Source organism: Cebidichthys violaceus, unplaced genomic scaffold (genome assembly GCF_023349555.1).
Source record: "Cebidichthys violaceus isolate CVI_PGR_0920_01 unplaced genomic scaffold, fCebVio1.0.p SCAF_22, whole genome shotgun sequence".
In the NCBI taxonomy this organism is placed as follows: domain Eukaryota; kingdom Metazoa; phylum Chordata; class Actinopteri; order Perciformes; family Stichaeidae; genus Cebidichthys; species Cebidichthys violaceus.
The window spans coordinates 8075413-8088821 of record NW_027176395.1 but is presented as its reverse complement, the minus strand read 5'-3'; the positions used below and the strand labels follow the sequence as shown (position 1 = coordinate 8088821).

Here is a 13409-nt window from a genome sequence, read left to right as displayed (position 1 = left end):
GAGTCCCCCATACTGCATAATCCTCCAATACTGTAATCGTAATCTAGCTACTTAAAAGATTTATCATACTTAATAATTTGTGGCACCCCATGAAATTGGCACGGCACCTTTTTTCTAGCTGCGGTAATTTTGAAGGCATTCTCTCTATTTCCTGTGACGTCTGCTTTATTTGGACGGCATAATAGAGAGTGACAGGGAAGATGAGAAAGAGAGATGGAATGCACATCGTGAGCTGAGTTTGACCACATTTCGAGTCCGTGGCATGCAAAGCCGCTCACAGGTCCAATGTGCAACCCCAAAAAGAAATGTTCATCCCATAAGTCCACGGTGGTGTTCGACATAGATGAAGATATCAGATGCCAGAGATCTAAATAATGGGAAAACCTGGTGAACAGCAGTCTGAAGTAATGACTTGTATGAAACAATGACATAGGCACAGAAACAGTAATTTCTCTGTAAAACTTGGCCTCTGTAGGTCATTTGGAATCGTGTCGGGGTTTAGATCTTGGCAGTTTTGAGAAGACTGCATGGTTCATTTCATTGGAAACTGCAATTGGAGACTTGGTTCCTTTGTGTTATTGTTCCTCCTGACATCCCCTTTGTATTGGATGACAGGAGTATGAATTAACGTCTCCAGCCCCTTCAAAACTACGTCCATTCATCATCCAAAATAATGACATTCTGACTCTTTCTGTTTTTTACTTTGAACTTCCCCAAGTATCTGCTGACCGCCACGGTTTCGGCCCGACCACAAGTAGATGTCTGCTAATCTCATGATAGGCCCGTGCTTGAAGAACGGACTAATGTGTTGTCTCTAAATTATGGGTTGTGATTAGGCCATCAAGCACACTTCCATTTATAGTGGAAAAACAGGCACACAGGGAGCTGAATGCATATTTTATAAGGCTGTAATGTTTTATTCATGCAGGTAATGTAAAGGAATACTTCTTCTAGTATAAGTCAAGCTAAGCTTTTTACCTGCTAGCCGATGACAAGCTTTGATTTCTTGCCTTCTGTTGATATTTTAAAAGCAATCTTGGCAACGTTCTGTAAAATTGGCTTAATCATGTTTTTTTTTCCAATGCAATTCTAGTTCACACAATTACAACTTTCCCTCCATCAGCGCTTCTGATTGCAAAAAAAAAATTGCCTCTTCTGGCACCGTACTCTTCTTTCTCACCAATGTTGGACTCCTGTTATACAGTAAAAGCAGAGCTGCATGTCATGAAACAGGCCTCAATTTGATAATCAGATTTGAAAGTGCTGAACGAATCTGTCCTCTGCTATATGCGTTATTCAAAGAAAGGCAGTGAGCCTGAGCAGGAGGCAGTTGATCAAATGCAGAATAGCACTGTCGAGTTGGAAGCAAAGGACAGTACATGGAACAGAGGAAATGATTACAGTAAATGGTCCTAATGCATGGAGACGGTGCACACAGAGAAGTGAAACGTGTCATGGCAATGAAAATGTGAACAGGATCTATGCGGCGATTCTTGCCTTTTTCAGCCTCCTCATTTAACCACTCAATTACTCTCTGCGCACCCAGGCGGACACAGCTTCACTTGGATCCAAGCAGACAAACACGCGTGCAACCTCATCAGTAGGAGAGGATTGAGTGGAATCTTGGTAGAGTATCTGCTGCCTCTATGGCTCCTCTCCTCTACGTTGATTCATCCCAGACCATGACATCTTCCCGAGGCTGTAAGGTCAGACCGTAGATTTCAGACTTCCTCTCGCTGTGCAAAAGTGAAGCCAAAATATCCCGGATACGAGCGCTGCCATGTTGCGCTGGCGACATCATTTGGAGCCAGCATCTGTGCAGTAGTGAGCACGGCCACAGCTTGTTCGCTATGTTAGCATTGTGGTAGTTGGAAAGACACAACTAACCACAATATCTCCATCAATAGATTTATGATCAAATTGACACCTGCTTTGTTTGATTTGTGTTTTAGAAACATCTGTCATCTGCGTGTGCGCTGACACTGATATGACGTATACTGCAGCCAGCCACCAGGGGGCGAGCAAGACGTTGAATTACACTCTATAGGTCAGACGCTGGGCGCATGTCAGCCCTCCGCCATCATTAAAAGCTCACAGCCTTTAGGACATCACAATTTATGCTCCCGGGTTTACTGTATATTGTCGATTCAGTCAATCAAATGCCATCCTCATATCCTGAAATTGGTCTCCATGTTTATTTTTACATCAGTTGAAAGAGGTGCTACTCAGTGAAAGATTCTTTTTTTTTCCATCCAGGACTTTGTCCAAAGGAAAGACAAGTAGAATCCTTAACTCGGTGCCTAAAGGTATCCTAGTTAAGATGCTGAAGAAGGAGAAAAAAAAGGCCCAGGATGCTGTTGCTCAGCTTGCTAAAATCCCCAATGGCGAGAGCCCGGCCTCCCAGAGTTCCTCGAGGCTGACAGCAGCGCCACAGTTGAGGGAAGGAAGCACGGTCACCATCTCAGCCGACTATGGAGGACGAGCTATACAGTACATGAGAAGAGGTACTTTAAGAAGCTTTAAGTCTCTCTCTCTTTTGTTCTTCTTTACAAGGCAAATTTGAGAAACATTGAGATTTGTAAAGATGTTTTAATATATGCCCGTCTTAAATAATATAACAAACATACATATTTTAAGCCGTTTTTACTAAACTTAATCAGGTAGTTTTGTTGCATTTTTGAGCCACGTGTTTAAAACTGCGACTATAATTCGGAACAAAATAGGATTCTTGTAGGAGACAGGCTTTTTTAATAAAGAAGCGAGGACTTTGTAATGAATTAGGCGCTCGGAGGAGCTAGGAGGTGACAGGTGATCTCTCTCAATAGGAATGTGGGCAGCTCTGTGTGGTGGTCATGATGATTTTCTGTGTGCCCGTGGGGCATGACGCACCCATGATTTCTGGAGTTTACTGCACAGTGAAGAGGCTCCCTACGTTGTCTTTTATCTAAACAATGTCATCAGTGGGATTGCATGCATTTAGGCGTTTGCCTTCAGAAGTCATTAAAGTGGCCCAGTGTAATCGCGTCTGCAGAGCAGCATTAGACAGCACAGTATATTAAACCTGTAACATGGAAATCTCACAAATGTGATCTCATTAAACAGAAGCCAGTTTGTCTCAGTGACAGGCAGATTATTATACATGTGGTCTTGAATTGAGTGTCATCACAATGTTGCAGTTTATATCTCCATGTAGCTTTGCCACAGCGTCAGACTGACTTTGCTTTGTTCTTTTGTTTCTAAGTATTTTAATCTAAAATGTAGGCTGTGATTCAGAGGTCTGGAACCACAGCCTAAACCTAAACCTTCAGAGGGTTTAGGTTTTTAATGAAAGTGTAACAAAGACTCCGAGATGGCAGAGTAAAGTAGCAGACGCTTCAATCCGCAGCTCCTCTTGTATTGTCAGTCTGCTCAAAACCTTTTTTAGACACAAACTGGTTTGAATGGATTGCTGACGTTGCAAAAAGTCAAGCCAATCAAGTGTTGAAATCTGCTCCTTGGCCAGCGGCCGCATTTATTTGGCTTTTCCAGTTTAATTTCGGTTAAGTGGAGCCTTAAGTGATGATGAACCTGAGCCCTCGTAACGAGCTCGGTCATAGCCACCGGGCACGGGCGCATGAGCCAGCAACTCATCACGCTGAGGCTGCGCTCCGTTCTGTGCTAACCACAGCTCCCCTCGTCCTTTTTTTTTTTTTGGACATTTTTGTGTAATGCTGCCTAGTGCGGTAATAAGGCCAGCACAGAGGTAATTGCAAACAGGGTCTCTGAAAAAAGAGCCCATTAGAAAACAAACACGTGCTTGAACTCGGTCCAGTCAGAGTTAGTAAGCGAATCAGTCATTCATCGAAGGGACAATGAGGAGCACTGTGACGGATGGCTATGAAGCTGGGGTTTATGAAAACCACTGATAAATGAGGTGCCATGTGTGTACCAGTCGCTCAGAATGGTATGCTATCTAATACGGAGCAAGCATGATCATTTGGGTCATCTTGCCACAGGATTTGTTTTCACCTGCCCCCATAAGTCCTCCTTTTTCTCCCTCTGATTTCATGGGACGTGATGACCTCCATGGGTTCTGTGTGGCATCTGCTGCTTTACCACAACACAGTTTTCTAATGCTGTCTGTGTGTGCTTTTATATATTGTAGTCATGGGCGGATTACGAGACGATGGGCCCCTGGACGCAGACATGCAAAGTGCTTCACCACCCCTATATAGCCTCTTTTTGTTGTTCTTTTATCTCACTTCGTAATGGTTTTGAACATGTTGTAGTTGTTGTTGGTCTGGGGGGATTTTGCCCCTTTTTTGTAGTCGTTTTGCGTCTCTTTGTAGTTGTTTTGCATCTCTTTGTAGTTGTTTTGTGTGTCTTTGTGGCCATTTTGAGTCTCCTCCTGGTTGGTACGTGTCGCTTTGAGTGACGTCTTGTGGGTGAAGGCCCCTTACATTTTGGGCCCCTGGTAGGCCACCTCAGTAATCCATCTATAATTGTAGAGTAGTATGTGATCTTGAAAGAAAAGTGTGCTTCATATTAACTGCAGATTTAGTGTTCAGATTGTTACGATGAGCATCTGGTGGCCATAATGACCAGAAATAGAAATACCAGTCAGTCAGTCAAGAGTCATACTGGATCCAAGCATTCAAATATCACATGTAAAGAATCCAGTTTCATGATCAAATGAAAGAGGACACAGGTCATTCCTGTCACAAACACAAGACATGGTGAAGAATCATCCTGGCTCTCATCATAATTCTGGATTTTCCTGAATAAATGTTGTAAGTTACTTTTGCCCAGGACCCCCAAAAACTCAACAATACCACCCTCAAAAGACATTTTCATGGCTGGTTCCTCTTATATTGAGTGATAGGTTGTTACATGTCAAAGCCTACGGATAAAAAAATACATTGACCTTGAGGAAAATATGCCTTTAGATCAGGGGTCATTAACAGGATCCGGACCCAGACGCTGTTGTATCCGGACTGTGACCTAAAACCGAAAGATAATTAAGAATTATTGAATTTTGACGGAGCACCTCTATTTTAACCGGCGCAGCTTTTCTAGCCTTTACGCTCTCGTTCAGCGGTCCAGGAAACAGCCCGACCAATTACATGCGTTGTAAATCATCTCACGTGATGCTACGTGAGGATGAGAATATATCATGGCTTTTTTGAGTGACATCACTTCACGCCTGAATGAACTGAATTTAAAGCTGCAGGACAATTCAGTTCAGTTCCTTTTTTGAAAATTAAGTACTTTATTTTAAGATGCACATTTTTTAAAAAGCTTTCTGTTGTGTATTTTATTTTTTTAATCCAGTCATTATTTTACTTGAAATAAGGGAAGATCATGTATTTATTATTAGAGTATTTATTATTTATAATTCATCCAGTTGAATTTAAAAACTGACAATAAATATTGTTGAGATATTATTCATTTGAACTTTCTATATTTGAATTGACAGTCAGTTGTTGACTACATACAGACGTTAATACAACCGTTGGCTAATTCAATATATATGGGACTAAATCATAGCGCAATTTAGACATTATTATGATCTTCCAGACCTTTGCATGAGGAAATTCTCTCGAACGGACCTCATTGAATATTAATTGAATACCCCTGCTTTAGATGATCTTGGTATAGGTAACTGCTAAGTCCTTATCATGATCCACAGACCCAGGTAGTGCTGCTCTCAAGCAATTCTGTCACTACCAACTTAGCCTCATTTTGACTTTGCATTCATTGTCACACTTTCATTTATGAACTGCTAACAGCATGGGCAGTGCTGACACTTGTCCAACTGTCACTGTGTCATTGTGAAGAGAAAATAACACAGACAAGCATAACATAACTGCTTGTGTTGAATCGCAGACTATAGTGAATAATGTCCTTAGAGTTTGCTGGGGAGAGGGAGGTCTGGAAAACCCGCTGAAAAGAATGAATGGATGAATGGAGAGTCCGCTACAATATATTTACCACTCAGAGCCTAATGATACAGCAATGTGTAAAGGTAGAGTCTGTGGTGTGATGACGTTGATCCAACCTTGGAAAGTGAAACAATGTGTTTGCTTAAAAAGTAAAAACACCCGCAATTTTTCTGATTTTGTTTCTCCAAAATGTATGAGTTTAATATCAGAGAATATCATATTTATTGTTTATAAAGAGGTTGATGCCCAGAAACGCCCTGAACACAGTAAAATAAGAAAATCCAGGCAGAGGACCGAGTCTCTGCAGATACAGACACTGTCACTCGCTTCCAATGGGTCAAAAGTGATGATTGAAAAGGATTATTGTTTTTGTATATGTCTTTACATTGTTTTTTTTCCGGAAAATTCTACTCATTGTGTCTTTTAATTGTTCAACTGTGTCTCTTCTCTTTTCTTTCTGCAAAAATTGTAATGTTTATGTTGAGTGCTACTCTGGAAAGCAAAAATGTGACCCGTGACCTGTCTGTGTTACAAACACTATAGGTAGTAATGAGCGGACTGGAGTTTGTTTGTAGGTTAAAGTGTCGGTTCTTGAGAAAAATTCAATTTAATCAGCTTTACTAATTTCCACATTGCACTGGGAGTCATGAACTGAGATGGTTTGATTACATCACTCTGGCACACAGAATATAAAATGACTGAATCCGGTCCACTTGCCAGCAATATTGGTGCTGCATATCATTGTCCATTTTGTTGCTGCTCCCCCCCACCTCAAACAAATCCCAGATCCTGCAGTCCCTTGCTAGCTTGTTACACGTCCACTCTGGAATGTCCATCCACTTTTCTCACACTTCATGAGAAATGTCTGTCTCTTTCCGCTCTGTGTGCGGCCAACGCTGCGAACGGGACACACTCCCAACTTCATCAGCCGTTAACCAGCAGGGAGGACTTGATGTTGTCCAGAAAGGACTCTGCACATTGGGAAGTAGAAGCTTTGAGAACACGCTGAGCGGATCCAGGAGCATCAGAGAGGACACCGCTCACACTTTAGTACTTCTGACTTCGTCGATTTAGTTTCAGGGATTTTTTAAAGCCCCAGGTAATGCTACAGTGTCCACGTTTGAGAGGCCGTTACATTGTTACATAGTGAAGTGCAAAATATTAGAAACACACAATTGACACAGTTGTTTTAAACAGTACACTGTGTTATTTATCTCGTGCTTCACATCTGGAGAGCCTATATTCTATGACCCACTTGGAGACTCATAACCAAACTATATGCGCGCATTAGATCATTGTTCTTTATACTGTCTTAATTTAAAACAAATGCCCTACACTTCTCCTTGCCTTGTGCTCGATGGGTCACTGAATGGTTATACATGTTTAGATTTAGGTTTAATCTGAGGGCTCTGGCGCCGTAGCCAACAGCCTCTATGGTTACGTTGCAATTACTGTCCCCTGAAGATTAACTGTGAATGTAATGATGATGACCTTTCCATGGAAACCATTCATGCTGATTGAATGGCGTTTAATTACTGTACTCTTTTCCATAATACGTCCTTCTGTACTGGAGTCTCAGCTTTTCCAGCATAGAATAAAGCATGAACATTATGGAGCTTTTTATGCCAACGCGCCGGTGACAGCTGTGGCCGGAGGTATTATGGGTTCTCCGTCCGTCCATCCATCCATCCATCTGTCCCTGTGTACGCCCGTATGGCTTGTTTGGCAAAACATCTACTGTGACTCAAGGATGAACTGATTGGATTTTTAGTGGTCAAAGGTCACTGTGACCTCCCGTCCGTCCCATGCTTGCGATATCTCAAGAACAACTTCAGCAAATTTCTTCGAATTTGGTTCAAACATCCACTTGGATGAAATGGTTAGAATTTGAGGTTCAAAGATGAAATGTCTATGTGACCTCACAAAAAACTTTCCATTTTGGCCATAACTCAAGGATTCACGTGCTAATTATGACAACTTCGCACAAATGTCTAATTGGATAAAATTATGAAGGGATGACATTTTGGACAGACATGGATGTAATCTGCAACTTGATTGATTGGTGGAGGCATACAAGCATGAGGGAATAATTCTAGTCTTGTGAGTTCCTCATAGAACAGGATTTTGACAATGTGCAAAGTGGACTACTCCGAGATGCCTCTGTGAGTTTTCTTGAAGTTAGTTTATTGACTTCTTCCACAGGCACAGATACACAGTGTCTTCTTCTTGTCCTCTTGTAGTGTAAAAAGTTGTCTATTGGATGGACAAGGTGTTCCTGTTGTAATTCAGGCTGGTGTGGACTTGTATTTAAGCTCAGGAAGGAGACCTGAGACTTATAGGAAGATTTCGATCTTACTGTAAATCCTGCAAGCATGTAATAAGATGCTGATGGTTCTACCAGGCCCTCCACATGTATCTGTGATCTGAGCAGAAGCCTAAGACAATAGGACACCTCAGCAAGTTAAACTGTCCCCTCTCAGGAAGCCATGGCAGGAACACGCAATGTATCAGATCTATTGTTCCTTTACTGTCAAGTTTACTACTATCTACAAATGCACAACAGTTGCTGTCAGATGTTTTTCTTATAAGCTGATGGAACAGTGCAGTCATTCATCTGGTATTTAATTTTTAAAAAAATGTTGAAACAGCAACAATAGTTACAACAACACATTCCTCCCTGTAAAACCTCTGCGGTTTTTCAGCACTCAAAGCACGGAAAAGAGGAATCAGGAAAGTTGGCCCTTGGTCCGTCCAATCTCATTACCCCACAAATGATGTTAGTACAACATAATATGATGTCATATCACTCTTAGATATCCCTGGAATGTTGCTTTTTTTACAAGAGTCGACTGGAGTGCATTTCCCTCAAGAAACCCCTTTAACCGATTTGTTGAGTTTGGCTCTTTAAGCACGCTGTATGACCGTGAGATGCCTGCTGGTTTCAATCAGGACTCTCCAAAAATAAAGAAACAAAAATTCCTGACTGTCCTGCAATTAATCTTGCATGAGTTACTGTCCTGTGTACGTCCTTCGGTTAGAACAGCTTCGTCACAAAGATCCACACAATTTAACAAGGGGGGAAATTTGGAAATCATTGTGAAGCTTTGGGTTTTCCACTGTAATCTTGCTAAATAATGTTGGTTTGTATGTTTTCTATTATTTTTTGGCCATACACAATCCAGTGCAGGCTTAAATACATGGAAACATGTTGGTTTGTTGGAAACACAGTCCTCGTTACTGTAAATTTGATTTGTTGGTTGAAAGAGAGAGAACTTTGATAGATTGATCTAGAATGAATGACCAAACTTCTTGGAGTCATTCACTTTGTGTATCACCACAAAAGCAACTTCATGTTTTCGAGAATGTGAAAAGTGACAAACTGAGGCCCTGGTATTGTGCGTGCTGGCTCACTGGAATGGGACGCTTCACAGAAATAGGCCATCATTACCTCTGCCAAAGATGTTATGTTTTCGGTTCCTTTTTTTTATTTGTCTGTTTGTCAGCAGGATTACGGAAAGACTACTGCCCCGATCTTCATGACACTTGGTGGAAGGATGTAGTATGGGGCAAGGAAGAACTCATTACATTTTGGAGACATTTGGCATTTGGCCTTGGTGGAGGTCTGCGCCCTCCGAGTGCCCTTCTAGATCTTAATGTTATTAGTTACAAAATATATGCTGTGGAACAGGTCTGTACTCATTTTTAAAAATGTATTCAGCAGTATGAAATGGTGTTCTTTATGTGATGCCTTACACATTTGGCTTTATGTCTTTTTTTTTTACCTCCTCCTTTTTCACACACTGTGAAAGTTGTCATTGGCAAAAATATGAATTTTTCTGTTTTTGTAATCGTATTATATTCAAGTTTTCACATCTTTTTCAACCTTAACATAGTACAGACAAAAGATGAAAAACAAACCTCACTTAACTCTTCAAAAGACAAAGAGAATACAATACATGAAAAATATACATTTAAAGAAACTATCCCTGTTACCCAAACTTACTCTAGATATATACATTTTCCCCATTTTTAAATCTATTTGTCCCACTTATCAGTACTTTTATAAGACATCTGCTCATAAGACGCTACTTTACCAATTTCAGTAAACCAGTCATGTAAAGATAGACTTCCTGGTTTCTTCCACCCCTTCATTAACACCTAACCCCCCCCCCCCCCCCCCCCCCTTCCAAAAGTCTTGGAGGACCGATCACTCCCACAGGGCATGAAATAAAGTGCCCTCTGAGTTGGGGACCTGACACCTCCAGTACTCCACTGAAGACCTAGATTGTGAAGTTGAGAGGAGGTCCAATAAAATTGTCCTTGACATTTTCTTCAAGTTTCCCCAGATCCCCCCCACTCCTGTGTACTCAGTGAAAAGCCCATGTCTGTCTCCCAGGCTTTCTTTAGAGCGTACTGTATTGGCCTGATCAATAATTAAATGAAGCCTTGTGGCCTGCTCCATATGCCATAGTGACGCGAGCAACATTATCAGAAACAAAGGATATTTCTAGATGAACTAAAGACCTGTGCTAGTATGCGTTTTAGTTTTAAATATAGTTAGAATTTAGATCTGAGAATCTAGTCATTTTCAATCAAATCTGATGTTTCCAGGTACGCACTCAGTGTGAACCATTGTGTTTTGGTTTATTCCTTCGGTAAAAGTATTTGAAGCAGATGTATAGCACTTTAAGAAAAATGCTCATTACATAATATTACAAGCCTATAAAAAAAATAAACAATCAGCAGGATGTTAGGTCCAAAATTATGTAGTTTCCTTACATGTGGCAAGTGGCCAAAGTTATGTGGGGGCCATCTGCCTTGTAATGCTGACATGCTCAGAATATGCTGTTTATATTTGTGTTTATATTCTCTTTAAACTGTGACTGACTGGCTAATAGGCCTTCAGTTGTGTGATTAGTGATAGGTGGGAGGTCAACTGTATCAGTGGGGCTCTAGCTCGCATCTGGCTGCCAGACTGGAGTCGAGTACCTGTGGATGTGGGAACTGAGCATACAGCTCAGGCCTGACTGTTCAAATCTACACAGCGGGACCTAACACAACTTCCCCTAGTTAGTATATTTATTTCAGTAGCACGACAAGCATGCAGTCTCGTTAAGCTGGTACTATGTATGGTAGGATTCGATTTTTAGGATGGACCTGGTGATATATACAGCTTATGTCTTTGTGCTGGATCTTTTTCTCTCAGGTCCACAGCTGTCTATGGGAAAGCAAGAGGCCTTTGAGACCTTCATAAGGGACCATGAGGACCATCTGACCATTGAGGACAACAAGGAGCTACTCAAACAGAGGTTACCGACCAATAACACAAGTTGTTCGAAAGTTTTGATACATTCCCTTCCTTATGTCGCCCGAAATTATGAGTAATGTGAGCAGTGGTACTTTATTTTTAGCTCATTCAATGCTATTTTAATATGCATACTGTACATGTATCAACACAACATACTGTATGTGCATCAACACAACATACTGTATGTGCATCAACACAACATACTGTATATGCATCAACACAACATACTGTACATGTATCAACACAACATACTGTACATGCATCAACACTTTGACGACCTCAGCGGATGTTTTAAGTGTTTTGAGTGACATGCCAAACGAGATATAATACATGTTATGTGCAATACTTTATTACCAATACTCCTGAATTCTTTATTGCCTGCAAATTGAAAATAAATCGTTTTGCATCGGGTATGCTTATAGTTTCTTTACCACATTGAATTCATCAAATTACTTTTTTGCTACCATTGGCAATTAACACCTGCATTCTTTTAAACAGGTCAGCTGAGGCCAGAAGATTTGGGGAGAAACTAAATGAGGCCAGAAACCAAATAAGTAAGTCGTCTCAACAGATGTTGCCCTCCGGAAATCACATTACATTTATGACTTGTGAAAACATTAAACTCTACATTTCATCATTATCATTGTCCAAATGGCAAACTATGAGGCTATGGTGCAAGCCTTAAAGAGCGCTAATCATTTCTGTTAACGTTCTGTGGAACCTAAAAGACAGCAGCCTACCTGCCTGGCAAATCTTAATGAACAGATCTCTGTTGGGGTTCTGTTTCCTCGGAGCGGAGAAATGTCGCTCAGCACATTCCTGAACTTTTCCAGAACCGAGATGGGTTCTGATTTCCACCCACCTACTGTAGTCTTCCAACCTGTGCTCTTTACTAGCCTGGCTCAGGCTGTTTTATGACGACTTGAAAGCACACCCCTGGGTTCTTCTCAGCAATGTCTTTGACAGGCAGCTTTACCGTGCCACAATGAGACCTGGCTTAAACCCCAGCTTCTGTCAATGCTGAGTGATTATGGAGTTTAATTTTCTGTTGTGAAACATGCATACATGTATGTACTACTGTGTGTCAACACTTTGACAAGATGGATAGTCCCATCAGCAAGGATGGAAAGAGTAATAGAATATTTTACTCAAGTAAAAATACTGTCTTGTTGTACACACCTGGCAAACATAAGTTTTGATGAATTAAGGTAGATGTGACTTTTCTTTGCCTATCCCAAGGCACAATAATGCAAACCTTAACCATAACCCATACTGACTGTATGGGTTATGGTTAAGCTATACTGATGACTGTAAGTTGTTTGCATTGTTGTGCATATTTTGTACTGTTTATAAACTGCTAGGCCTGGCCCAGGACCAACCGCACCCCTCGCAACTCGCACAACACCAGATAACAAAATGAAAGATGTATATTTTGTATTAGCTGAGTGCAGAGTTTCACATGTCTAGACGACCCTTTCTCATTCCCAACTCGTCACACACTTAATCATGGTCAGATCCCTTGGTGTTAATTAGGTTTAGGCAACTAAACTATTTGGTTAGGTTTAGTTAAAGAATGTGGTTTGGGTTAAAATAAGTACCTTTGTTTTGTTTCATACTGACGCTAAAGTTGTGTGTCGGTATCAGACACCGAGGGCCATGACCAAACGTCGGTATTTTGGTACCTGCTGATCTAGACATGGAGCTCTGTGGAACTCTTCCTCCCTGCAGCCACACCAGCAGCTTCTTCTCGGCTGCTACTGCTGATTTTTCACTTGTCACATTGTCAAGAGTTTTTCATGTGGCTTTTGTTTCTAACTCGTTAATGGATGCAACTTGAAATACAGGCAGGTACAATACTTGATTTTAAAGCTGGAGTTATGGACTTTTACATATAAATGAACGTCCGTTACTTTCAAGCCCTTGCCAAACTAGTTCAAGCAATGCTTGTTAAGCTTATCGCTGACAGGGAAAGCTCTCTGTATTTTTCGGTGGACCAGAGTTGTCGTGTGTGGTGTCTGTGCTAGCGCATCGCAAGTGATGCGTTTAACGTCAACCAGCAAAAGCTAAAGGGGACGGGAAGGGGGGAGAGACCATAGTAACGCAGCAGCCGTTAGGAGTGTGACAAGAGAGCGATGGATGGCGCTTAAGTGCTTAAGGAAGAGAAGGGACTAAGGGCAGAC

The 13409-nt window shown here is 41.3% G+C and overlaps 1 protein-coding gene across 3 annotated transcripts in view; it reads left to right on the top strand.

Annotated features, from left to right (window-relative positions):
- Positions 1-13409, top strand: part of kif6 (kinesin family member 6) — a 70700-nt gene that overhangs the window by 41532 nt on the left and 15759 nt on the right. For all 3 annotated transcript variants that reach the window (XM_068718074.1, XM_068718076.1, XM_068718075.1), the window contains 3 exons: positions 2307-2504; positions 11128-11230; positions 11728-11783. In XM_068718074.1, the coding sequence (XP_068574175.1) occupies positions 2307-2504; positions 11128-11230; positions 11728-11783 (357 nt within the window). The remainder of the gene's footprint in view (positions 1-2306; positions 2505-11127; positions 11231-11727; positions 11784-13409) is intronic.